The following is a 26,526-nucleotide window of genomic DNA, read 5'->3' as shown; positions in this document are numbered from 1 at the left end:
TTTAGAGTGGTCATGTTATGGGTAATTTTCAGCTTGTTTCGGTATTAGCAAGATGTTACTTTCTCCACTTAGTGCCTCTAGGAATGCACCAAGACAGTCCTTGCATCTTGAGTTGGGAACATTACCTATTCTCTGAAGCTTCAAACGGATTCAAACTTCTGGAGGTGTGTAGTAGAGGGTCCTAAGTTGCAAGCCTGAGATGCCCAAGGTTGTTTTTGATGAAGTGGTTTCCTATCACACAGGACTGCCATTGAGTATGGAGAGTACTAACATATATATATGGAGGTCCCTTATTGAGCTATGCAAAGGCTGCGACTTCCCTCCCCTAAGCCCTTTCATGTGTATCTCTAGGCAGTTTGGACCTATTCAGCTGATACATTTGGCTGCAAATTTCACAATCCTAAAAGGATATAAAAGTTGTATTTCACTGAGTACATTAAGGGCAGCTCAATTCCTCAGTCTAACTTCCAGCAAAATGCAAATCTGAAAGACAGAGGTTCCTAGGATCTAAAACTTCAGTAGAGAAGGTAAGGGAGCAATTCTCTGTGCTTCTTGGGAAACCCCCAATCTAGCTTTGACAGGAACCAATAACTGGAAGACTCCCCAAAGTCGCATTCTCTGTATGAGAGAGGCTCCCAACAGAATCCAAGTACAACAGTCATTTGATGAGTAATCTCTGGCCAAGTGAAAAGATGGCTACCAGAGGCACAGCAACTCAAGCTAATTTTCATCCTCACTCCACGACTATGACACAAATGGAAAAAACCCAAGATGCGCAGATCATTCTGGTCACGTTAGAGGGAAGGAGGGAATTCAGGACATGAATGTTTAGGCTAAAGCTTAGAAGTATGAAATGGACTTAAATCCTGTAGAGAATTGTCTTCTTTGAAGAAAGCACTCTTTTCCAATAAGAAATGTAAGAAAGGCAATGGTCTAGATTTTGTAACTTTTTAAAGGTAAGCTGTCTTTAATTTCAGAAAATCTATTATACAACAAATTATTTTTTCATTCATAAGAAACAGTCCACAGCATTCATAAAACAGGGTGGCAGAAGAAATAAAAAGACACTTTTCAGGTGGATTCTTTAAGAATAGATAAGTTAGCAATTTAATACAGATGGAAACAAATACAATCCATATAAAAACAGAATCTGAATGGGAGTGGGAGGGAAGATGTATCAACCAAAGTAAATTCAGAGTTTTCACGCATGCAACTCAACACCTGCATTCTCTTCACTTAAAAAACAAACTAAGGGCCAGGGGTGGTGGCTCATGCCTGTAATCCCAACACTTTGGGAGGCCAAGGCAGGAGGATCACAAGGTCAGGCGATTGAGACCATCCTGGCTAAAATGGTGAAACCCCGTCTCTACTTAAAATAGAAAACATTAGCCGGGCATGGTGGCACGCACCTGTAGTCCCAGCTATTCAGAAGGCTGAGGCAGGAGAATCACTTGAACCCAGGAGGTGGAGGTTGCAGTGAGCCAAGATCGCGCCACTGCACTCCAGCCTGGGTGACAGAGACTCCGTCTCAAAACACAAACAAACAAAACTAGGTACTTTAATAGGTGTTCATAAAGAAGACCACAAAGGTACTGAAAAAATGCTAACCTTACATATACCACCAAAAAAAGAAGAGAGAAAGAAATTCATAATCCCCATCTACAACTAAGCTAATCATAGGTTTTCCCTTATAGAGACAAGACACAGGAAAGTAACTTTTTACAAGCTTAGCTTTGGGGTACAACGCCTTAGAGCTCTCAACTGGGGTGTTTCCTGCTCATGCTCTTTTCACTATAAACAAATGTGGATTATGTAGTGGAATACATACTTGAAAAATTCCTTAAAAAAGAATCACAAGTTTCATTTTATATATACAACAAATTTTTAATTATGTACTGAAAATAAATTACAGGAAATAACTTTAAAATGCAACAGAGGACAAAGTCACAATAAACATTCCCATTGAATTCCCTTGGGGGGGGTGAGATTGCAGTGCTCAAGATAAATATCACAAATATATCAAAAACTTCAAATTGTCTATGCATTCACACACTGACATGAGCCACAAACATTCCTTTCACAGGGACTGTACTTATTTAGCCTACCACAGGACCAGATTTTGCCATAAACTACAAAACTTTTAATACAAAATCGTATTTATATATTTATAAGTCATATACATGCCCTATCTGTGATTTTAGAAAATAAAAGCTACACACTGTACAGACACTCTTAACTCATAGCTGTAGGCAACATTTTTGGATGGAATTTCTTCCCCAATAAAATTAATGGCATATTTTATGTACATGAAGGCTAAACTGCAAAAAGACAGTTCAGTTTCCCAGATATGCATCTCCTTTTAGGGCAAGTTTATAAATTTAAAAAGGCAAGACAAATGTACACCTCAGAATTACTTTCTTAGCTACAAGAGTTGTCATGTAATTTCTGTGAAGTTTCTGATACATGCATTTATGTAATACTGGTATTGAAGGCAGTAAAGCAATATATACTTTTAATGTAGTGGCTCAATAAAGGCTTCATTGTCATTCCAATCTGGTTCTTGAAACAGTGATTCATAAATTCTCTAAAAATTAAAATTTCAATGGGACACTGTGTTAGAGACTATAAATAGATTTCTGAAAATATTTCCCTGAAATATCCTTTTACATAAGACAAATTCACTAACATTAGATTAAGTAAAAAGAAATAAAAGAATTAAACATGGCACAAAGGTGCATGATTAACCAATGCTCCTCAGTCAATCTGCATGTCTTAGGAGCCATTAAAAGAATGCTTAAAACTAACAAACAATTTTCACACTCTGTGGCAGCCATCTGTGAAGCCAGTTACACTAAACTACTTCTACAGTTGATTGTAAACTTTGGTTTATTTTTATTTGAGTTCTCATTGTACAGCAAGCATGAAAAAAAAAAGAGAGTGGAGTCCGTGAGGAGATGAACTGTCAGTCTGTCTTTAATCTGGCATGATGAGACACCTGGTCAGTCAGGCCTGCTTTGATAGAGTTTGTTACAGACTGCCTTATGTTTTCCTCCATCAAATTATCACCCAGGGGCTTCAATACCTGTGGTATGAGAAATGTGCAAAACAAACAAAAACATGAGGTAAAAAAAGAGTTACATATAAAAATAGATATAAAAATTCAATTCAAAGCAATGATGAAAATAACCAGGAATATGGGAAATAAAAAGATGCTTCTCTCAAAAAAACTTATGATGCTACCAGACATTTTATAATGCAACAAAAATTACTTTCCACTTATTCAAACCATTTACAATTCCTGTGAGATGGATGTGCAATTCCATACCCTATATGCAGCATCAAATCTGGTATGTATACAGCATTTATGCAGACCGGCCCAGACGGTCCTGCTTAATTGTCCTACATGTGTAAGTGTGAACACTTCAGATAGAGAAAAAGGTTAAAAATACTGTCTAATTTTTCTTCTTGTTATTGTTGGATGACAGTCTCTGTCGCTGTGCTGATGAAAGAGCACGATGTACCATTCGACGTCTAGTAACTTCAAACAGTTTGGAAAACACCTAAAACATGACAGATTTGTTAGGAGAATGAATCAGAGTGCCTCGAAGCTAAAGAGTTTAAGACTACAAGAATTTGAGACTGTAGGTTTCTCACCTTCCTGGGACTCCTCTGAAGCAAAAGAAAAGAGAAATGCAAAGAAATTTAGACAAGGTTTGTTGACACAGCACAGATCTCTGACTAGTTGATCACCTTACCTAAACTGTACTGAAAATGATTTTATACACTTTAGATTCTTCCATTTAATTGTTTTGTAATAATGGTACCTCTAAAATCCTAGAATCAATGCTGTTTAAGAGATGAATATTTCAAAAGAAGATATTGTACAATTATTGAAAATTATATTGCAGAAAATAATGATCCAAAATTTTAAAACAGCTAATTTTTTAACAGTGAAGTTGCGATAGCTTTGCATCCATCTTCTATTAGAAGATATCAAAGAAACATCAAGCAGTGAGATTGAGATAAAAATTTAAATAGAATAAATATCCAAACATAAACTTCCCAATGGGATCTGAATAGAGCATTTCTCTAAAGAGTAAATACAAAATCCAAATTAATATAGTGGGTCACTTTATAAAATAACATCATTACAAGAAAAGTCAATATCCAATAAACTTTCTTCAAAAAAATAGTCTGCTTCTTCCATCTTCGAGTTTACAGCCACAACAAACATGGACCTGCATATCCTACATCTTCAAATAAGCTCAATATTTCATGAGCCCAAAAATGGCATCTGAAATGCCTATTACAGCGTTCGTCATTAATAACTGTAGCTTTCATTCTGGTCCTTGACATGATGTTCAAGTATTTCACGAAGATCATCTTAATGACATCCATAAGTGGAATTTTCTGTCCACAGGTAATTCCAGCACACAGGAGGCAGATACACAAAATGGCTTTCCTTAGCAGATACTTGGAGGCAAGAGTTCACAGCCTGGCTTTGAATTCTGGTTTGAGGTAAAAGATTATGACGGAGCATGGTTCTTTGTTCATGGCGCTTCGCTTTACTAATTAATATTTCCATAACACAAAGGTCAAAGTTTCCTTGGTAAGAAATCCCTACGGGATTGTTCCTCATAGTACATCAGGAAATCACTACATCTTCATGGAAGGCAATGAAGACCTGTCTATCATCCAGCATTTCTCCTGCACTGCTGCTTGCCAATATTAGGAAGAAACTTCTTTTGCTTTCCGAAAGCACCACTTCCAAACTTCTTTTCCTTACCTTGAAAATCATTCATTGTTTATATTTTCTTTCCTCAAAGAAAAAAATCATTACAGACTCTGACCCTGCCCACCGTCTGGTATAATCAGGCCTACAACTAAGAATCTATCCAGAGGATAGAACAGATTTAGGCTAACCAAAGTACATTAAAATTATAACTTTAAAGAAAAAATCTTCAATTCATAAAGATTCTACATCTGAACAAAACAGAAGACATCCTTTTGACATTCCTCACATGAAGGCAACGTCGGAGTACAAATACTGCAAAGGATGGAAAGTCACAGGAAAATAAGATTAGTCACTAAAAAACCATAAGATAGATACCAACCTGTTCCCATAGTGTTTCAGCAATCTGATCAATCATTGTTCCAATTTCTCTGAACTCCCCAGAGTATTTAACATATGCCCAAGTACAAAGAAATATCAGTGCTAACCCCATGACAAGGTTACACAAGACGGCTATAGAGTTTAGGCCAATGAAGCCAGTCAGTCCTGAGATTATATACATAGCAAACATGACCGCAAACAGTGTGGCTGGGGTACGAGCAGCATAGAAGATATTTTTGCCATCATTGTGCTTTATAAAATTTGCATAGGTTTCTTCAATTTCAGCTTCAAGCTGGTCCTGATAGCGACGGCAGAACTCATCTCCACCCATCTTTTTTACTGAACGAAATTGTTTTATCGCCACTTCCTTGAGATCCAAGTGTTTTCGCTCCAGATCTGAAGGTGCAATGTAAGGCTTGTCCCCTCCACATACCTGGACAGACAGAATTACAGTATTACATGCTAGAAATAATTAACACTTGAAAGAAGTTCCTGTTTATAGTTTTTAGTCTCAGAAAGTCAAACCACTTACATGATTGATTCAGTTTTAAACTCACCTACAATACCTCACAGGTTATCATAATCTAGTTATTGTTTATATGTTGAACCTACTCAAGCAAAATAATTTTCCAAATATGACTAACTGAAACTGAAGACAAAAAAATTTTACACTGAGCTCTGTATCTGCCTTCACTTGACCATCCATACACCATAATAGTACACAAAATTGCTGGCAAGAGAATGGGTAAAAGATAATGCCCCAAAAAGATATTTTAATGTTTGAGCAAGCAAGTACAGAAACTGCTGTTGGCCTTAAACTAATGCTACTAACATCAGAAGTCACTAATAACAGCACTCTGAATCACACATTTGTCAGAAGATATTTCAGTAGAGTTTATATAATAATTTACTAACTCAAATTCTGCTTTCTAATAATGTGAATTATTTTCTTATAGTTTATTTCCAGGAAACACCATAAAGGGGAATTAGGGAATAATGTACCACAAGCTGCACAAATTAGCTCAATTATTTTGAAATATTTTTTAAAATATTTTTTAAAAAAATTTAAAAATCTTTTCACTCCAGCATCAAATTTAAATTTTAGGTACAAACCTGTTCCATACTTTTACAATAGGTATCTCTTGCTCCTGCTACTGCAGCAAGATTATTAGCTTCAGCTGTTGCCTAAAAAAATAAAATATGCCATTATTATGCAAAAAATACTCCATGACTCTAAAAATTCTGATTAACACAATAAGTTATGTACAATAAACAAGTCTGAAAATGAACCAGAGAAAGTAACTCCCAGTTTTTCTTTCCTATGGAAGGGAACGTTGGTATAAAGGATATAATGGTAAGTGGTTCTAACAGGACTGCTGCCTAATTTTGTTTTGCTTAGGTTGATGTTAAAGTGTGTCTGTAGAAAACACCACATATGCTCAGGAAATGGATAAAGATAAATAGATATAACCCTAAAATATGTGGATCTCCAGGTGTTAGGAATCGAGACTTACCCATATGGTTCTCTCTCTCATAATCACCTTACACAAGACATTTTCAAATGCACAAAACTTATTGCACGAAGTTTTATCAGAAAATACTGTTTAATCTACTACAAAACGGAAAAATAGCCTAAAGCAGTAAATGTTTTAAAATATGAATGGGTTAAAATGACACTGTCCCAAAAGAACCCCATTTGAAAGAGAGAGAAAAAAATGAGACTATATTCACTAGAAGTAGCTCTAAATCATTAACACCAAATAAAAGTAAGACTTATTTCAAACAACATTCATTGTCAAAGACTCAGAATAGAAGCAGCTTAGTTCAGAGAGGCCCAATTAAGCCATCTTATCAAATAGAAATTTTCCTATACTTTGAGCATCTGAAGAGAAGGTATTGAGGACTCTTATTTCTGGTGGCCTGGACACATGGAAGGCCTACAATCAGCAGTTACAAAAAAAAAAAATTGTATGAAAACTTAGGACCCACGACACATACGGCCTTAAGCAAAATGTATCTGCATGCAAAAAAGCACCCCCCATTTTCAGCATTTCTCTCTAAAGCAAAGATTTTTATTCTCCCTCATAAACAAGTATATGTACAACACATATCACTCTCTCACTCTCTCTACCTGAAGCATGGACTTTGGATGTGGAAGTTCTTCTCCTTGATAGATTTTGATGTAAGCCTAAAAAGAGAGAAGATTTGTTAGACTGACGGGTTATGCAATTTGGCTCCACATCCCCAAAGAAAGAAAAGTCATTAAATATAAAAATAATTAACACCATTAAAAGTAAATTCTAGGCTTTAAAAATCACCTTATTCCAACAAAGTTAACCCTATTCTCAATATTATTAAATTATATGCTGCTAGATAATATCCTAGGTATTTCTATAACAAATATAACATAAAAGTTATAACTCATAAAGTTAGATATAAAATGCCATCTTCTTTATGAAAAGAAATTCACAATTACCCCCTATTGCCAGTGTTTTAATATTTTTTAAAAACTTTTCTTTCTCTTTTTTTAGAGATGGGGTCTCACCCTGACACTGAGGCTGGAGTGCAGTGGGATGATCACAGCTTACTGCAACCTCGAATTCCTGGGCTCAAGTGATCCTCCTGCCTCAGTTTTCCAAGTGGCTGAAACTACAAGGTGTGTGCCACCACATCCAGCTGAAGAAACAATTTTATCCAGTATTTTACTTTGACCAGCTTAAATTGTATTTCAGCTCAAGAAGGAAAAAACAAAAACAAAAACCTAATTTATGGTTTAAGAGTAAGAAGGAAAAGATGAGAGTTTGTTAGAAGTCCACATAGGGTCTGGTCTTTCATATCAACATTTTTTTTTTTTTGGGACGGAATTTCACTCTTATTGCCCAGGCTAGAGTGCAATGGCACGACCTCAGCTCACCACAACCTCTGCCTCCTGGGTTCAAGCAACTGTCCTGCCTCAGCCTCTCGAGTAGCTGGGATTACAGGCATGCGCCACCACACCCAGCTAATTTTGTATTTTTAGGAGAGATGGGGTTTCACCATGTTGGCCAGGCTGGTCTTGAACTCCCGACCTCAGGTGGTTCGCCCACCTCATCCTCCCAAAGTGCTGGGATTACAGGCATGAGCCACCGTGCCTGGCTCATCTCAACTTTCTACTGACAAGATTCATTCATAACTGGGAAGGAGGCAGAGCAAGATGGCCAAATAGAAGCCTCCAGTGATCACCACCTCCAAGGAATATCAAATTGACAACTACCTACATAAAAAAGCACCTTCATAAGAACCAAAAATCAGGTGAGCAATCACAGTACCTGGTTTTAACTTCAGATCACTGAAAGAGGCACTGAAAAAGATAGGAAAAATAGTCTTGAATCGCCTACACCACCCCTCCCCCATCCTCTCAGCAGCAACCACATGGTACGGAGAGACAATCTATGTGCTTAGGGAAGGCGAAAGCAGTGACTGTGGAATTTTTGCATTGAAACTCAGCGCTGCCCTGCCACAGTGGAAAGAACTCAGCCGGCACCCATGGAGGGAGCATTTAGACCAGCCCTAGGCACCCAGTCCTACCACCATGGGCTACAGTGCTCTGAGGTCCTGAATAAACTTGAAAGGCCGTCTAAGCCACAAGGACTGCAATTCCTGGGCAAGTCCTGGTGCTGGGCTGGGCTCAGAGCCAGTGGACCTGGGGTGCATATGATATAGTAAGACACCAGCTGGGGCAGCCAAAGGACTGCTTGTGTCACTCCCCCAACACAAGCCCAGGCAGTGTAGTTCACAGCTCTGAGAGGGAGTCTTTCCTTCTGCTTGAGAGGAAAGGAGAAGGGAGAGTAAAGAGGACTTTGTCTTGCAATTTGGATACCAGCTCAGCCAAAGTAGAATGCAGCATAAGGCAGAGTCTTAAGTCCCCAATTTCAGTCCCCAGCTCCCAGACAAGATTTCTAAACACACCCTGGGCTGGAAGGGAACCCACTGTCTTGAGGAGTATGACCAAGTCCTGGCAGGGTTCATCACCTGCTGACTCAAGAGCCTTTGGGCTCTGAATAGGCAGTAGTGGTAGCCAGGCAGTACTCACTATGGGCCTTGGGTGAGATTCAGAAATGTGTTGGCTTCAGGTGTGACCCAGCACATTCCCAGATGTTGTGGCTATGAGGAGAGTCTCCTTCTGCTTGAGTAAAGGAGAGGAAGGCCAGGTGTGGTGGCTCACACCTGTAATCCCAGCAATTTGGGAGGCCAAGGCGGGTGTATCACCAGAGAGCATCTCTGGACCCACCCAAGGCCAGAGGGAACTTGCTAGATTTGCCACCTGCTGATTGTAGAACCTCTGGGCCTTGACTGACCACAGGCATTAACCACACAATAGTCACAATGGGCCTTGGGCAAGACCCACTGTTGTGCTGGCTTCAGGTCTGACCCAGTGAAGTCCCAGGGATGGTGGCCACAATGGTGCTTGTGTCACCCCCTCCCCCAGCTCCAGGCAGCTCAGCACAAAGATAGAGACTCCATTTATTTGGGAGAAAGTAAAGGAAGAGAACAAGAGTCTCTGCCTGGTAATCCAGGGAATTCTCCTGGATCTTACCCAAGAGCACCAAGGCAGTATCTCTACAAATCTGCAAGAGCCACAGCATTATGGGCTTGAAATGTCCCTAATGCAGATACAGCTGCAGTGACCAAGATCACAACACCCAAGTCCCTTCAAATGGTTAGAAAGCCTTCTCAAGGATGACAGGTACAAACAAGCCCAGACTGCAAACACTATAACAAATACCTAACTCTTCAATGTCCAGACACCAACAAATATTCACAAGCATCAAGACCATCCAAGAAAACATGACCTCACTAAACAAACTGAAATAAAGCACCAGTGACCAATCCTGGAGAGACAGAGATAACTGACCTTTCAGAGAATTCAAAATAGCAGTTTTGAGGAAACTCAAAAGAAATTCAAGATAACACAGAGAAGGAATTCAGAATCCTTTCAGATAAAGTGAACAAAGAGACTGAAATAATTATAAAGAATCAAGCAGAAATCCTGGATCCGAAAAATGTAACTGACATACTGAAGAATGCATCCAAACCTCTTTTTTATTTTATTTTATTTCTGTGAGACAGGGTTTTGCTCTGTCTCCCAGACTGGAGTGCAATGGTGCAATCCTGGCTCACTGCAACCTCTGCATCCCAGGCTCAAAAGATCCTCCTACCTCAGTGTCCCAAGTAGCTGGGACTACATGCATGCGCCATCATGCTTGGCTAATTCTTGTATTTTTTATAGAGACAAGGTTTCACCATGTTGCCCAGACTGGTCTCAAGTGATCTGCCCACCTCAGCCTCCCAAAGTGCTAGGATTACAGGCATGAGCCACCTCACCCAGCCTCAGAGCTTAACACAAGACCTGAACAATCAGAAGAATTAGTCAGCTTGGAGACAGACTATCTGAAAATACACAGCTGAGACAAAAGAAAAAAGAATGAAAAAGAATGAAGCATGCCTACAAGATCTAGAAAATAGCCCCAAAAGGGCAAATCTAAGAGTTCATTGCCTTAAAGAGGAGTAGCTAAAGAGATAGGGGTAGAGATCGGGGTAGAAAGTTTATACAAAGCAATAACAAAGAACTACCTAAACCTAGATACCAATATTTAAGAACAAAAGATTATAGAACACCAAGCAGACTTGACCCAGATAAGACTGCCTCAAGACATGTAACAAACTCCCAAAGGTCAAGGGTAAAGAATGGATCCTGGCTGGGCATGGTGGCTCATGCCTGTAATCCCAGCACTTTGGGAGGTCAAGGTGGGGGAACTGCCTGACCCTGGAGTTCAAGACCAGCCTGGACAATGTAGAGAAATGACATCTCTATTAAAAACAACAACAGGCCAGGCACGGTGGCTCACATCTGTAATCTCAGCACCTTGGGAGGCTGAGATGGGAGGATCACTTGAAGCCAGGAGTTGGAGACCAGCCTGTTAAACATAGCAAGGCCCCATTTCTATTAAACAACAAGAAGAAGAAGAAGCACGAATGGATTCTAAATGCATCAAGAGAAAAGAAACAAACAACATACAAAAGAGCTCCAACATATCTGGGAGTAGACTTCTCAGTGGAAACCTTACAGGCCAGGAGAGAGTAGCATGACATAAGGTGCTGAGGGAAAAAAACATTTTTCCTAGAATAGTATAACCAGTGAAAATACTTCAAACATGAAGGAGAAATAAAGACTTCCTCAAACAAAAGCTGAGGAATTTTATCAACATCAGACCTGTCCTACAATAAATGCTAAAGAGAGTTCTTCCATCTGAAAGAAAAGGATTTTAATGAGCAGTAAGAAATGATCTGAAGGTCCAAAACTCACTGGTAATAGTAAATACACAGAAAAACAGAATATTATAATACTAATTGTGGTGTGTAAACTACTCATATCCTGAGTAGAAAGACTAAAAGACAAACCTATAAAAAATATTAACAACCACAACTTTTCCAGACATAGTATACCATCAACAGAAACAATGAAAAGTTTAAAAAGTTGGGGGATGAAGTTAAAGTGTAGAATTTCTATTAGTTTTCTCTTTCCTTGTTATTTAGTTTGTTTAGGCAATCAGTGTTATCAATTTAAAATAAATATATTATAGTTGCAAACCTCATGGTAACCTCAAAAGACATATAACAGATACACAAAAAATAAAAAGAAATTAAAACATACCACCAGAGAAAATCACCTTCACTAAAAGGAAGACAGGCAGGTAGGAAGACCACAAAACCACCAGAAAACAGTAACAAAATGACAGAGGTTAACTCCTTACTTATCAGTAACATTGAGTGTAAATGGGCTAAACTCTCCAATTAAAAGGCACAGAGTGGCTGAATGGGTTTTAAAAAATGGTGATACACACTTCATCTATAAAGACACAGAGACTAAAAATAAAGGTATGGAAAAAGATACTCCATGCAAATGGAAACCAAAAAAAGAGCAGAAGAAGCTACACTTACATCAGCCAAAGAAGGTCATTATATAACGATAAAGGGATCAATTCAGCCTAAAGAGGATATAACAACTGTAAATATATACGCACCCAACACCGGCGCACCCAGATATATAAAGCAAGTATTATTAGAAACTAAAGAAAGAGGACCGGGCACGGTGGCTCATGCCTGTAATCCCAGCACTTTGGGAAGCCAAGGCAGGTGGACCACTTGAGGTCAAGAGTTTGAGACCAGCCTGGCCAACATGGTGAAACCCCATCTCTACTAAAAATACAAAAATTAGCTGGGCATGGTGGTGCGTTACTGTAGTCCCAGCTACTTGGGAGACAGAGGCAGGAGAATCACTTGAACCTGGGAGGCAGAGGTTGCAGTGAGCCCAGATTGCTCCACTGCACTCCAGCCTAGGCAAAAGAGCGACACTTGGTCTCAAAAAAAAAAAAAAAATCAAAAAAATTGAAATTATGTCAAGTATCTTCTCTCAATGGGATAAAATCAATAACGAGGAATTTTGGAAACTATACAAACAACGGAAATTATATTAATACAATAGGCTCTTGAATGACCACTAGGTCAGTGAAGAAATTAAGAAATAAATAAACACATTCTTGAAACAAATGAAAATGGAAGCACAACATACCAAATATATGGAATACAGCGTTAAGCAGTACTAAGAAAGTATATAGTAATAAGTGCCTACATCAAAAAAGAGGAAACACTTCAAAAAAACAACCTAACCATACATCTTAAAAAACCAGAAAAGGAAGAGCAAACCAAACCCAAAATTAGGAGACAAGAAATGAGCGAAATTGAAATAAAAATAGAAAAGATCAATGAAGCAAAAAGTTGATTCTTTAAAAAGATAAACAAAGTCAACAAACCTTTAGCCACACTAAGAAAAAAAGAGACGACCCAAATAAATAAAATCAGAGATGAAAAAGGAGACATTGCAACTGATACCACAGAAATCCAAAGGATCATTAGAGGCTACCATGAACAACTATATGCCAATAAATGGGAAAGCCTAGAAGAAATGTATCAATTCCTAGACATATACAACCTACCAAGATTCATCCATGAAGAAATCTAAAACCTGTACAGACCAATAACAAGTAACGAGATCAAAGCCATAATAAAAAGTCTTCCAACAAAGAAAAGCCCGAAAGCTAATGGCTTCATTGCTGAATTTTATCAAATATTTAAAGAACTAATACCAATCCTACTCAACTATTCCAAAAACCAGAGGAGAAGGGACTACTTCCAAACCAATACTACAAGGCCAGTATTACCCTGATACCAAAACCAGACAAAGACTCATCAAAAAATTACAGGCCAATATCCCTGATGAACATTGCAAAAATCCTCAACAAAATACTAGCAAACTGAATTCAACAACACATTAAAAAGATCATTCATCATCACCTAGGGTCCGGCAGGGATGCAAGGACAGTTCAACATACACCAATCAATCAATCAATCAATCAATCAATGAGTGTGATACATTGTCTCACCAGAATGAAGGACAAAAACCATACGACCATTTCAATTGATGCTGAAAAAGCATTGGATAAAATTCAACATCCCTTCATGGTAAAAATCCTCAAAAGGTACTGAAGAAACAGATCTCAACATAATAAAAGCTATATAAAACAGACCCACAGCTAGTAGCATACTGAACTGGGAAAAAATTGAAAGCCTTTCCTTTAAAATCTGAAACAAAACAAGGATACCCACTTTCACCACTGCTATCCTACACAGTACTGAAAGTTGTACTTCAGTACAAACTTTGAGAAAATGACAGTGGCTTCAATAAATGGTGCTGGGAAAACTGAATATCCATATGCAGAGGAATGAAACTAGACCCCATCTCTAGCCATATACAAAAATCAAATCGAAATGGATTAAAGACTTAAACCTAAGACCCAAACTATGAAACTACTAAAAGAACACATCGGTGGCCAGGCATGATGGCTCACACCTGTAATCCCAGCACTTTGGGAGGCAGAGGCAGGCAGATCACCTGAGGTCAGGAGTTCGAGACCAGCCTGGCCAACATGGTGAAACCCTGTCTCTACTAAAAATACAAAAATCAGCTAGGCATGGTGGCAGGTGCCTGTAATCCCAGCTACTTTTTTGATGTGCAAAAGCTTTTTAACTTGATAATGTGCTTGTAGGGTATTACTGAAGAAATCTTTTCCCAGACCAATGTCCTGGAGGGTTTCCCCAATGTTTTCTTCTTTTTTTCTTTTCTTTTTTTTTTTTTTTTGAAATGGAGCCTTGCTCTGTCGCCCAGGCTGAGGCCAGGCGAATTGCTTGAACCCGGGAGGCGGAGGTTACAGCAAGCTGAGATCACGCCACTGCAATCCAGCCTGAGCAACAGAGCAAGGCTCCATTTCAAAAAAAGAAAAAAAGAAGAAGAAAACACTGGGGAAACCCTCCAGGAAATTGGTCTGGGAAAAGATTTCTTCAGTAATACCCTACAAGCACAGGCAACCAAAGCAAAAATAAACGAATGGGATCATATCAAGTTAAAAAGCTTTTGCATATCAGAAAAGTGAAGACGCAACCCACAGACTGGGAGAAAATATTTGCAAACTACTCATCTGATAAGGGATTAGTAACCGGAATATATAAGGAGTTCAAACGACTCTATAGGGAAAAGAAAAAAAAAAATCAATGATCTGATCAAGAAACAGGCAAAAGATATGAACAGACATTTCTCAAAAGAAGACAAACAAATGGGACACAGGATATGAAAACATCACTGATCATCAGAGAAATGCAAATCAAAACTACAGAAAGATATCATCTTCCTCCGTTTAAAATTGTTTTTATCCAAAAGACAGGCAATAACAAATGTTGGCAAGGATGTAGAGAAAAGGGAATCCTCGTGCACTGTTGGCAGAAAGGTAAATTAGTACAACCACTATGGAGAACAGTTTGGGGGTTCCTCAAAAGACTAAAAATAAAACATCCATATGATCCAGCAATCCCACTGCTAGGTATATACCCAAAAGAAAAAAAATCAGTATATAGAAGATACATCTGCACTTTCATGTTTACTGCAGCACTAGTCACTACAGCTACAATTTGGAAGCTACCTGTGTCTATCAATATACGAATGGATAAAGAAACATGGTACATATACACGATGAAGTACTACTCAGCCATATAAAAGAATGAGATCCTGTCATTTGGAACAACATGATGGAACTGGGGGACATTATGTTAAGTGAAATAAGCCAGGCACAGAAAAAACAAACTGCACATGTTCTCACTTATTTGTGGGAGCTAAAAATTTAAACAACTGAACTCATGAGAGACAGAGTACTAGAATGATGGTTACTAGAGTCTAGGAAAGGTAGTCAGGGTGGAGGGCAGGCAGGGATGGTTAACGGGTACAAAAATATAGTTAGAATAAGATCTAGTATTTGATAGCGTAACAGTGTAGTTACAGTCAATAATAACTTACTGTACATTTTAAAGTAACTAAGAGTATAATTGGATTGTCTGTAACATAAGGAAGGGATACATGCTTGAGGTGATGGACATCCTATTTAATATGATGATTAGACATTGTATGCCTGTATCAAAAATATCTCATGTACCCCATAAGTATATATACTACGTACCCACGAAAATTAAAAATTAAAAGTAAAAATAAATTTTAAAAAATTCATCCATAACTAAACAAAGATAATATGAGAGTAACTATCAAGTATCCAGTAAGTGAACAAAATACACTCTTAGTTAAAACTACTACAAATAATACAACCTTCCACAACGGTCTTGTTCTGGCAGGCAAGCTATAAAGACTAGAGAAGAACAGAGGTGAAAAAAAAAACCTATGAATACTTTACTTGAACCAATATAAATACTTTCAGCTGTTCTTATCAAGTCCTCAGAACTCTGAGGGAGTGTTTTTGTGAGAACTTAGGATGTAAAATTATGCTTTCCATTCCTATTATCATTCACTAATGACAGAGTAGTATTAGAGTATGATGAATGGCTTGTTCTCTCCATATCTGGGATGGAGAAAAAGTAAGATAATTCTGTAAATAAATTAAATCACTGTCTAGGAGACAGAAATCTGCTATAATCTTTTAAATATCCTTAAATACAGATATATCTAATTCAAGGCAGAAAGATAAATTACAAACCTTACTCTTTTTTGTTTTAAAATGAAGACAAGGAATTTCTTATACATACAGATGAGTTTTAAGTCAACTACATTTCTATCTTAGACAAAGCCGTTTAAGAGCTCACCTACCTTAAAATATTCTACAAGATCTCTACAAGTGACTTTAGATCCACTTATCTCTTTTTCTACCAAATTTTCAGGGGCAAGCAGCAATGGAACCAGATTTCGAAGCTCTCGTTTAAAGTCTTCATCAATATCTAGAAAACAAAAAATTGAGCAACATATTAGTCCAAAAAAAATTAGGTCCCCATTGGTACGATTTCATAAAATTCTGTTTTATGAAATAAGAATACATAGTATTTATTACTGAAGTGGATTCATTTGTTTAAAAAAAGCTCATCCAACATGCCATATCTCATAGGAAAAAATATAATCCCCCTTACTCTACTAGCCCATTTTCCCCAACCCCCTAGTAACACTGCCAGTTCAAATAATAAATAAAACATAAATAAATTTGTGGACTACTAAGACAAATTTCACACTTAGTATTAAGGAAAATGTCCTTTTCAAGAGGCAAACAATTCATAAAATTGTATTAAATTTTACTACTAGATTTTGTTTTACCAGCCATACTGTAAAAGTTTTGTCAATCCCCAAGCGTTTTGCCAACACACTCAAAATAACCCTACAACATATATAAACTATACTATCACTCCTGAAAGAGACTTATATCTGATTTCATCAATATAATAAAATGATAAAGCCTTTTAGCAGACTGCAATCAATTGAAAAGAAATGCTCTCAGTCTTCAGAATTTTCAGGACATCAGTGCTGAGCAAGAGACATTATAAAATAGGTTAATCAATATGCTAGACAGCTGCAAACAAATCAATGGACTGCTAGAGAAACAACAAAGAGTATTACAATCACAACATGAACAATGCATCCAAACATTCTCCAGTATAAGACAGGACATTTAAGGCATCATGTATTTTCTTAAAAAACTTTCCACCTCTAATAAATAAGTTCAGATTTTAGCAAGAATGGGAATTCCCACCTTTCAATCTCCCATCAAAACTAGGATTAGTTGCAACTTTAAGACCAGGATGTGGCAAAAGGAAGCAACCAAGATTTGAGAAACAATTGTGTATGTGCTTCCTTACATTCTGAAGCTCTTCATGTTGATTTTGTTTTACCTGAGGGCAGAGAGACAGGTGAAATTGTAAACAGCAGAAAGAAAATTTTTTTAAAGAAAACACACACAGACTCACATGCATGCACACTTAACGCAGATGGTACTCCTAAGGAGTCTTTTTTGACAATACAAAAAATTACGAAGGCCCTTTTCTGACCACTTTGTTAAGACCCCACTTTTTTTTTTTTTAGAAGACAGAGTTTCGCTCTTGTTGCCCAGGCTGGAGTGCAATGAGGCAATCTCGGCTCACTGCAACCTCCACCTCCCAGGTTCAAGTGATTCTCCTGCCTCAGCCTCCCGAGTAGCTGGGATTACAGGCATGCACCATCACGCCCGGCTAATTTTGTATTTTTAGTAGAGACAGGGTTGGTCAGGCTGATCTCGAACTTCCGACCTCAGGTGATCCACCCACCTTGGCCTCCCAAAGTGCTGGGATTACAGGCATGAGCCACCGCACCCAGCCAACCCCACATTTTCTTAAACCACAAAAGATGTTTTTCCCAAGTAAGCTGCCTGGAACAGCAAAAACTACAAATAAGGTAGTTAATCACAGTATCTAATAACCAATAACAAATTAGGGCTGTGACTTATACACCAGTAAATAAATTAAGAATTTACCTTTAAAGTACTTATAACAGCAACAAAACGGAACAAAACAAAGTATAAATTTGCCTACAAATAAAAAGTTTAGCCCCTGAGCAAAGTAAAAGCTAAGATAAAAAAAATTACAGTGCAGTACAAAGACCTTAGAAATGTGTTAGGATTTCAGGTCCCTCTCTACATGATTATTTATGATTTATGCTAGTTACCAGAATTTTGAGAAGGGAAACTGCCACGTATTGGGGAGAAAAAAATCTTAAACTTAGGAACATTTTAGATAATTACTCATTTATCTCAATATAACTCACATAGTCTCCTAAACACTTCTGGAAAACAATTTTAACAAAATATGCGCTATTTATAATTAAAACCTGGAAACTACCTAAATCTCCCATCAACAGCAAAATGGAAAAACTGTTGTCTATTCATTCAGTAGATACTATACAGCAATGAGAATAAATGAATTAAACTACAGGCAACATGGATTAACCTCAGAAACATAATATTGGGTAAAAAAAGCTAGACTCAAACAAATACATTCTGTATGTGATTCCATCCATATAAAATACAAAAACAAAGCCTGTGAGAAGTCAGGATAGTGATAGAGGGTTTTGGGGGAAGGTTGGTGTATGGAGGTGGGTGCTTCTAGGTGCTGGCTAAATGGCTATGTTCATATTTTACAAATTGATCAAGCTACACACTTATGATTTGAGCAATTTTCTGAATATATGTATCACATTTCAATAAAAGGTTAAAAAAACCTTGTCTTTGAGTTACGTAATTCTGAGTTTAGTTAGTATGTCTATTGCGCTTTGTGTTAATTTATTCTGAACAAACCAGAGACAGAAAATGCCAATTGACTCAAATTATTTCCAAAAGTGGGGTCTGGAAATGCCTTTCAAATAATCTAAGAATGTTGAATTGGTTTTAATCTCATTTTAAAACTAAAAGAGGCCGGGCACGATGGCTCATGCTTGGAATCCCAGCACTGTGGGAGGCCGAGGCGGGCGGATCACGAGGTCAGGAGATCGAGACCACAGTGAAACCCCGTCTCCACTAAAAATACAAAAAATTAGCCGGGCACGGTGGCGGGCGCCTGTAGTCCCAGCTACTCGGAGAGGCTGAGGCAGGAGAATGGCGTGAACCCGGGAGGCGGAGCTTGCAGTGAGCCGAGATCGCGCCACTGCACTCCAGCCTGGGTGACAGAGCGAGACTCCGTCTCAAAAAAAAAAAAAAAAACTAAAAGAAAATTATATCATACCCCAAGTCTTTAATGTGGTTGAGAAACCAAATGCTTCATTCCCATAGACAAATAAAATCTTATTAACCAAAGACAGCACCCTCCTACTTATGAATAAAGGGGTCTTTGTGTATCCTGTGTGTGTGTGAGTAGATGGGTAGCCTGTAAGTATCTGACCTGCAGGTTTCCCAAATTGATATGGTTTGGCTCTATGTCCCCACCCAAATCTCATCTCAAATTGTAATGCCCATGTGTCGGGGGAGGGGCCTGGTTGGAGGCGATTCATGGGAGCAGACTTCCCCCTCGCTGTTCTTTTGACAGTGAGTTATCACGAGATCTGGTTGTTAAAAAGTATGTGGCACTTCCCCCTTCACTCTCTATCTCTCTACTGCCATCTTGTGAAGAAGGTGCTTGCTGGCTGGGTGCAGTGGCTCACGCCTGTAATCCCAGCACTTTGGGAGGCCGAGGTGGGCGGATCACAAGGTCAGGAGTTCGAGACCAGCCTGACCAACATAGTGAAACCCCGTCTCTGCTAAAAAACACAAAAAATATGCCAGGCGTGGTGGCAGGCACCTATAATCCCAGCTACGGGAGGCTGAGGCAGGAGAATCGTTTGAACCCGGGAGGCAGAGTTGCAGTGAGACGAGATTGTGCCATTGCACTCCAGCCCAGGCAATAGTGTGAGACTGTCTGAAAAAAAAAAAAAAGAAGGTGTTTGCTTTCCCCTTCACCTTCCACCATGATTGTAAGTTTCCTGAGGCCTCCTAGTCATGCTTCCTGTTAAGCCTGTGGAACTGTGAGTCAATTAGACCTCTTTACTTCATAAATTACCCAGTCTCAAGTAGTTCTTTATGCTGTGTGAGAACAGACTAATACACAAGTACTTCCATGGGGGGGCTACCTTTAGGAATAAAGGATCATGATCCTTAATTTTGATTTAAGGGCACCGTCTTCTTTGGTAGGAATGCAACCACTTTACTTTTCATCAATTACAGGGTCACTTGGGCTAACCTGGAATACTTTATTCCAACGACACGTAAATACTGGTAATGTGACCAGCAGTCCGGACAGCCCACCCGTTTGCCTGGCTTGGTGCTTATGTTCTCTTCTTTAAGCATTAGGGTCTTACCTGTAATCTCTTTTCAAGAAATTGCTTTCCACCTTCCAAACCATATGAATGTTCATAAGGATAGCTCCAATCTCGAATCAAAAACATTAATGTCTATACACAGAAAAAATAAAAATTGTTTATTTTACAATAAAGAAAATTTACGAAAAAATCACAACTCTAACAATTGAAGCCTCTCTTACTCTCCTAAACAATCCTTATCAAAAGTTATAGTAACCAAATGGTCAGTACTGGTCATGGTTATATCAAGGACCCACTTAAACAACATTCCCAGGCCCTATACCAAGCAATTGCCACCACTGGAGAACTTCACTAAATATAAAGAAAGAGTCACCACAAGCAATAATACAGGACTTTAAAAATGAAAAACGAGTCTATCAGGACACGCCGATCATAATTTTAAATCATGGTTGTGTAACTACAAGACCAACTAATTCTAGATGGCTATCTAGACTGATTATAGATCTAGTGTCAATAAGGACATTTTCACTCACAGAGGATGTTTTTACTCATATAGGGTTAGATTTCTCAACTTCAGCACTGCTGACATTTTGGGTCAGTTAATTCTTAGTTGTGTGTGGCTATCCTGTGTATTGTAGAATGTTGAACCATATTTCTGGCCTCTATGTGCTAGATACCAAGTGGCGCTAAGCTCCCCCACAAAACTGTGACAACCAAAAATGTCTCCAGACATTAGCAAATGTCCCCTTGGGTGGCAAAATTATCCCAGTTCAGAAAAAACTGATATAGGCCAAATAGGATATATTTCACCTATATATCCAAAAATGAAGGCATAATCTGCTCAACTACTTAATAAAAGTGACCATACTAGCCAGACAAGAGTGAGGCAGAATCAATGTAAACCCATTTGAAGATTAACAATCAGTAGCAATGCTGTCATACCGGAAAGACTTCACACGCTTAGGAACAAACATGGTAGAGTCATGCTCTCCTACTGTAACTGCAGCTCACCAAACAGTATTAATGGCAACTTACAAATTACACTTGCTTCAAAAAATAAACTATCTGCAACTTTTCTATATGAAACCAAAATAAAGAGTAACAGAACTAATTTCAAACTGTAGTAAACCACAAAAAAGAAACCTGTAACATTCTGTAGTTACCACGTATAAAAAAAACTGGCATGACTGTCATATTTCCTACTGTCTTAAGTTTAGAATAACATCTGTTAAGAGAAACATTACTCCCCTTAATCTAAGTGAAAGCATTAAGAATTAGCCTAGATTCATTTATTCTATTTATCCTGTTAGCCTATTACTGGTTAAGTATGCTGATGATGACACTACCAAAGGTTAGTTTCAGTTGCACTGAATCTGTTGCTAGCGATGAGTCTGCTGTAATATCCTGGTGTCTCCAAAACTACAAACTGAGGTGGCTTCACAACTTCTCACAGGCAAATCTTTAAAATGTTAAAATAACTTTTTTACCTGAAATGGCTTCTGGTAGACTTCTTCCATCGCAAGTCTTCCATACTCTGTAAATAACTATTAAATTGAATTCGTTAAAATAATGCCTCTGAAGAGATTGAAAGAAGACATATGTAAACCTGTTCTACACCAAAGCTCCAGGTACCAGAACCTTTAAAATCCTTTGAAAGCCAAACATTTAATTTTATAACACACTAGGTATATACAAAATTTCTTCCAGTTAAGAAATCATATATCAGTTTAAACCCATATAACATTCAATCGTGTTACCAGTATTACAGGCTTCCAAGTATAAATTCATAATAAAGTGAGAATTAAATTTCAACAGTTGGCACATTTTCTTTAAAAAATATGTGCTTGCAGCCGGGCGCAGTGGCTCACGCCAAGTAATCCCAGCACTTTGGGAGGCCGAGGCGGGTGGATCACCTGAGGTTAGAAGTTCAAGACCAGCCTGACCAACATGGTGAAACTTCATCTCCACTAAAAATACAAAATTAGCCAGGCATGGTGGCGCATGCCTGTAATCCCAGCTACTTGGGAGGCTGAGGCAGGAGAATCCCTTGAACTTGGGAGGGGGAGGTTGCAGTGAGCCGAGATTGTGCCATTGTACTCTAGTCTGGGCAACAAGAGCGAAACTCCATCTCAAAAAATAAAAATTAAAAAAAGAAATACGTACTTGCAAATGTTGAAGATCATCTTCTTGAATATTCTGAGACAGATTATATACCTGTTAAAACAAAATTTATTTTGTTTTTTATTAGTGTTTTGTTCTGAATACCCAGCTTGTGTGTAACTTTACTTGTGGAAAAAAGATTATTTTGTACCTCAGCGCAAAGGAATCATTTAACTACTATCTTGACGACTGACATGTAAAAAGGATTTTCTCTTTTTTCCTAATAATAGTCAAGATAGAATATTAAGGAAGAAGCAGTGGTGGTAAAATATGCAAAAAGCACGAATAGATGCATATTCATGGCCTAAAAGTGGTAGAAAAACAAGAGTGCTATCTAGTAGGTTTCTTGCACTCCTTCTCAAAGTTCTTTATTGTTATGATATGATCATTTTTTAAAGAGTGTAGGTTATTTCCACTATCATTTTTCTAAATTAGTGAATATAAGGGGCAACAGTTTACAAAGATAAATTCCTCCCTGGTACAATCAGAGTATACTACTCAGGGTACCTCCACTACCACTGACTCTAGTGTGGTTCTCTTTTTACTCACACTCCTCAGTTTACTAACTCATCAGTTTTTACTTACACTCAACATGACAATTTTACTGGCCTGTGGAAGCTAATAAAAATAACAGTAGGTGGCACTCTTACCCTTTCCAGAATTTTTTGGAGGAGACTAGAGCTGATAAAGGAGGGTCTAAGTATCCTCAGGAAACGGGGATTGTCATCCATTAATTCTAAGACAGATCTTTAGAAGTAATCTACACTGCCACAGGAGAAAAGTGGCCATCAACAGATATCACCTCTGCTAAGAAATAACTTACATCTTAGGAACCAGGGTGACTCTAAAGATAGAACAATCTGTTCTAAGAGGAAATAAGTGATACTCTGGCTAAACCACTTGGAGGTCAAGAATATAGTCAATTTAGGCCAGCAAACCTAAAATGATATTCTTAGCTACTAATTCCAAACAAGGATTTAAAAAGTAATTGATGACTGAGGTGATTAAACTTTAGATTTTAACATAAACCCTGACACCATGACCAACCAATGTGGGCCTTTGCTTTTAGAAAATAGGTCTGGATCCTTTCATTGTCAGGGCCAGGTTGCAAATAGCAGAGAAAGAGATTTATTTAACTTAGATCATTACTACTTAGCATACTGTCTTGTATGTAACAGGTGCTCGGTATGTATTTGTTGAAGGAATAAATGACAAGAAGATCAAATTATCATTTATCTATCACCCAGATATCTTACATAAGGAAAGAAAACTACCCCCCCACCCAAACGCAAGGAAGAAAATAATCATAATCTTAATCTTCTTGGTTATTTATACTTTACAAAGCACTTTCATATGCATTATCTCATTTAGCTCTCATTTCTGACTGCACACAACCACATCCAAGACAGGCAAGATGAGTAAAACACATTTTACAGACAACAAAGTGGCTGCACAGCTTTAAGTGGCTGTCTAAAACCAGGTCTCTTACTATCAAAAAGTTGAATAAATAAACAAAAAAAGACTAAGGGATAAGTTTTAGGACAGAGAACTCGAGAACTCCCTCTAGAGCCAGCTAACCTGAGGGGCTTCTGCTTGCTTCAAGGCAATCACAGTTGTGCCATCTTGCAAGATCAGAGAAAAAAAGAGACTTAGAGGGTCCCCACCAGCGTCACTTAGTGGGTAATGACAAATATCCCAACCCTATAATAAACTGAAGCCAAGCTGAAGAGTATTATTCTTTTAGCTCATGTTAACAGCCAACCTTCTTTCCACTCTGATGGCCAGGTACTTCAAACTGAGGAAGGAGGAAAATGGGAGCTTAGAGAGACGAGTCATATGTTCCAGACATTACTGGAAAGCATAAAAAAATCCAAGACACTGTGACAGCTTCACCTATGATCTATCACTGATAAGAACAATTTCTTATCTTGGGAGGATCACATACCCATTTTTAAAAAATATTTGCAAATATACTTCTTGATACACCATCACCAGCTGGGCCTAACCGCCATACTTCAATAATTCATTTTTCAGAGATGTATCAGCCACATATGATCTCAGAAAAGAAAAACCAAATGACATGTCGTAGTTTAATTCAGTCCAATCCATCTAAATTATACAGAAAAGAAATGGCCTAGCCTGAAGAAACTAGAACCGGATAGAACACCAAACACAATTTGAATATAAGTGAAAAAGAGACGGGATTTTATCCCTTCCTAAATGAATGTGCTAAAAATCCTCAGTTTATTATTACATAAGCCTTATTTGGGTTTCCTAAATTAAACATTAATTAATTATTCTGCTTTTATCTCCTTTAGTTCAAATAACTGAGTACCACTTGTCATAGATATAGAATAAAAAACTAGACCTCTAAGCTTAATTACTTGGGTTTTTTGTTTTAGCCAAAAAAACAAAAATATACTCTCCATATTACTGTGTCTGGTAGCCATCTAACTGATTTCAATTACAGATAACATGCGATATCTTTTCCTTTAAAAAAAAAAAAGGTATATATTCCATAATGAAAAACTAAAGAGACAGGTTGTTGGTCTATTGCATCCTTTTTAACTATCCGAAGTACAAAATTTCACATCCTAAGCCAGAAAACCATGCATGGAAATGTAAATAACCAATAAGAACTGTAAATAGCTCTCAAGAAATGTAAACAGCTCTCTTTTTTTCCCTTCAATCAAAAGGCTTTTTGCCAGCACAAGGTGGCATATGCTGATAGTCCCAGCTACTCAGGGGGCTGAGGAAGGAGGATCACTTCACCCAGGAGGAAAAAGCTAGAGTGTGCACGATCACACCCATGAATAGCCACTGCACTCCAACCTGGGCAACATAGCGAGAATCCATCTCAAAAAAACTTAAAAAGGCATTTTCAAGAGGGGCAAATGCCGGGCGCAGTGGCTCACGCCTGTAATCCCAGCCTTTAGGGTGGCCAAGGTGGGCAGGTCACCTGAGGTCAGGAGTTCGAGACCAGCCTGGCCAACATGGTGAAACTCGTCTCTACTAAAAATACAAAAAATTAGCTAGGCATGGTGGCGGGAGCCTGTAATCCCAGCTACTCGGGTTAGGAGAATGAACCCGGGAGGCAGAGGTTGCAGTGAGCCGAGATCACGCGACTGTACTCCAGCCTGGGCAACAAGAGTGAAACTCTGTCTCAAAAAAGAAAAAAAAAAAGACGGGCCAAATGATTACATGAACTGATCGCACCACTTAATCTTGTGTCTCACCTGGACAGAGCTAGTCATAGTGCTCAGAGCAAACACCGTTGCACAGTCTTTGATAGTTGACTGGCTATCAAAGGCACCCTGGGTATCCATAAGCAGCACAGCAACCTAGGAATTTGAGAGTTTAAAATACTTAGTAAAACACTCGCCAAAAATGACTATAAAAAAAATCAAATGATAAATTTGAAAATCAGTAATTAAATCAAGAAAAGTACTTATATCTCATACATTTGACATAATAATCCATATGTTAAAGTTATCAAACATTAATAGTTCTGTGTTGTTTTGATTCTTAATACTGGAAAATAGCCCAAGAAAGAATACAGGGTAGAAAAGTATAAACAGAATTTTACTTTAGTTCCATTAGGTCTGTCAATCACAAATACTTCATTCCAAACTTGTATGCCTGTTGTTTCTCTTTCACAGCCACCTCGCCATGTAAAGCCTGTCAATGGTTCATTGTTTCCACCAATCCAACTTTGAGAATCCTGTTAAAGTCAAGGATAAACGTAAAATAAAACACAATTAAGAAATAAAAGAACCAAAAAATCACCCATTCTTTATTTTACAGATGGGGAAGATAAACCCAGAAAGATAAAAAACACTGTGTAACAAACAAGTAGTTACAAAGCAGTCCTTAAATCCCATGTGGGGTTCTTTTTCTTATATAGTCTCCTCCAAACTTGAATCTTCTCAAATCAGCTCACACTACTACTCTCTAGGCTTCTAAATAAGTGGGGTCATACTCACTTTCCCCCTTTTTTGAAAGATTTCCTGGCTGG

At 38.1% G+C, this 26,526-nt stretch overlaps 1 protein-coding gene across 8 annotated transcripts in view; it reads right to left on the bottom strand.

Annotated features, from left to right (window-relative positions):
- Window positions 1-1,863: 1,863 nt before the first annotated feature.
- ATL2 (atlastin GTPase 2) overlaps window positions 1,864-26,526 on the bottom strand; it is a 76,242-nt gene continuing 51,579 nt past the window's right edge. For 4 of the 8 annotated variants that reach the window (XM_055240961.2, XM_055240958.2, XM_063618121.1 and 1 more), the window contains 12 exons: window positions 26,098-26,232; window positions 25,748-25,852; window positions 22,515-22,565; window positions 21,839-21,895; window positions 20,391-20,483; window positions 17,284-17,422; window positions 16,356-16,483; window positions 7,245-7,301; window positions 6,227-6,298; window positions 5,115-5,546; window positions 3,655-3,669; window positions 1,864-3,560 (listed from right to left, as the gene is read on the bottom strand). In XM_055240961.2, coding sequence (XP_055096936.1) covers window positions 3,453-3,560; window positions 3,655-3,669; window positions 5,115-5,546; window positions 6,227-6,298; window positions 7,245-7,301; window positions 16,356-16,483; window positions 17,284-17,422; window positions 20,391-20,483; window positions 21,839-21,895; window positions 22,515-22,565; window positions 25,748-25,852; window positions 26,098-26,232 — 1,392 coding nt within the window. In that variant the 3' untranslated portion in view covers window positions 1,864-3,452. The remainder of the gene's footprint in view (window positions 3,561-3,654; window positions 3,670-5,114; window positions 5,547-6,226; window positions 6,299-7,244; window positions 7,302-16,355; window positions 16,484-17,283; window positions 17,423-20,390; window positions 20,484-21,838; window positions 21,896-22,514; window positions 22,566-25,747; window positions 25,853-26,097; window positions 26,233-26,526) is intronic. The other 4 variants (XM_055240959.2, XM_055240963.2, XM_055240960.2 and 1 more) reach the window with 3 other exon arrangements.

Source organism: Symphalangus syndactylus, chromosome 14 (genome assembly GCF_028878055.3).
Source record: "Symphalangus syndactylus isolate Jambi chromosome 14, NHGRI_mSymSyn1-v2.1_pri, whole genome shotgun sequence".
In the NCBI taxonomy this organism is placed as follows: domain Eukaryota; kingdom Metazoa; phylum Chordata; class Mammalia; order Primates; family Hylobatidae; genus Symphalangus; species Symphalangus syndactylus.
This window is presented reverse-complemented; position numbering and strand designations above follow the sequence as displayed.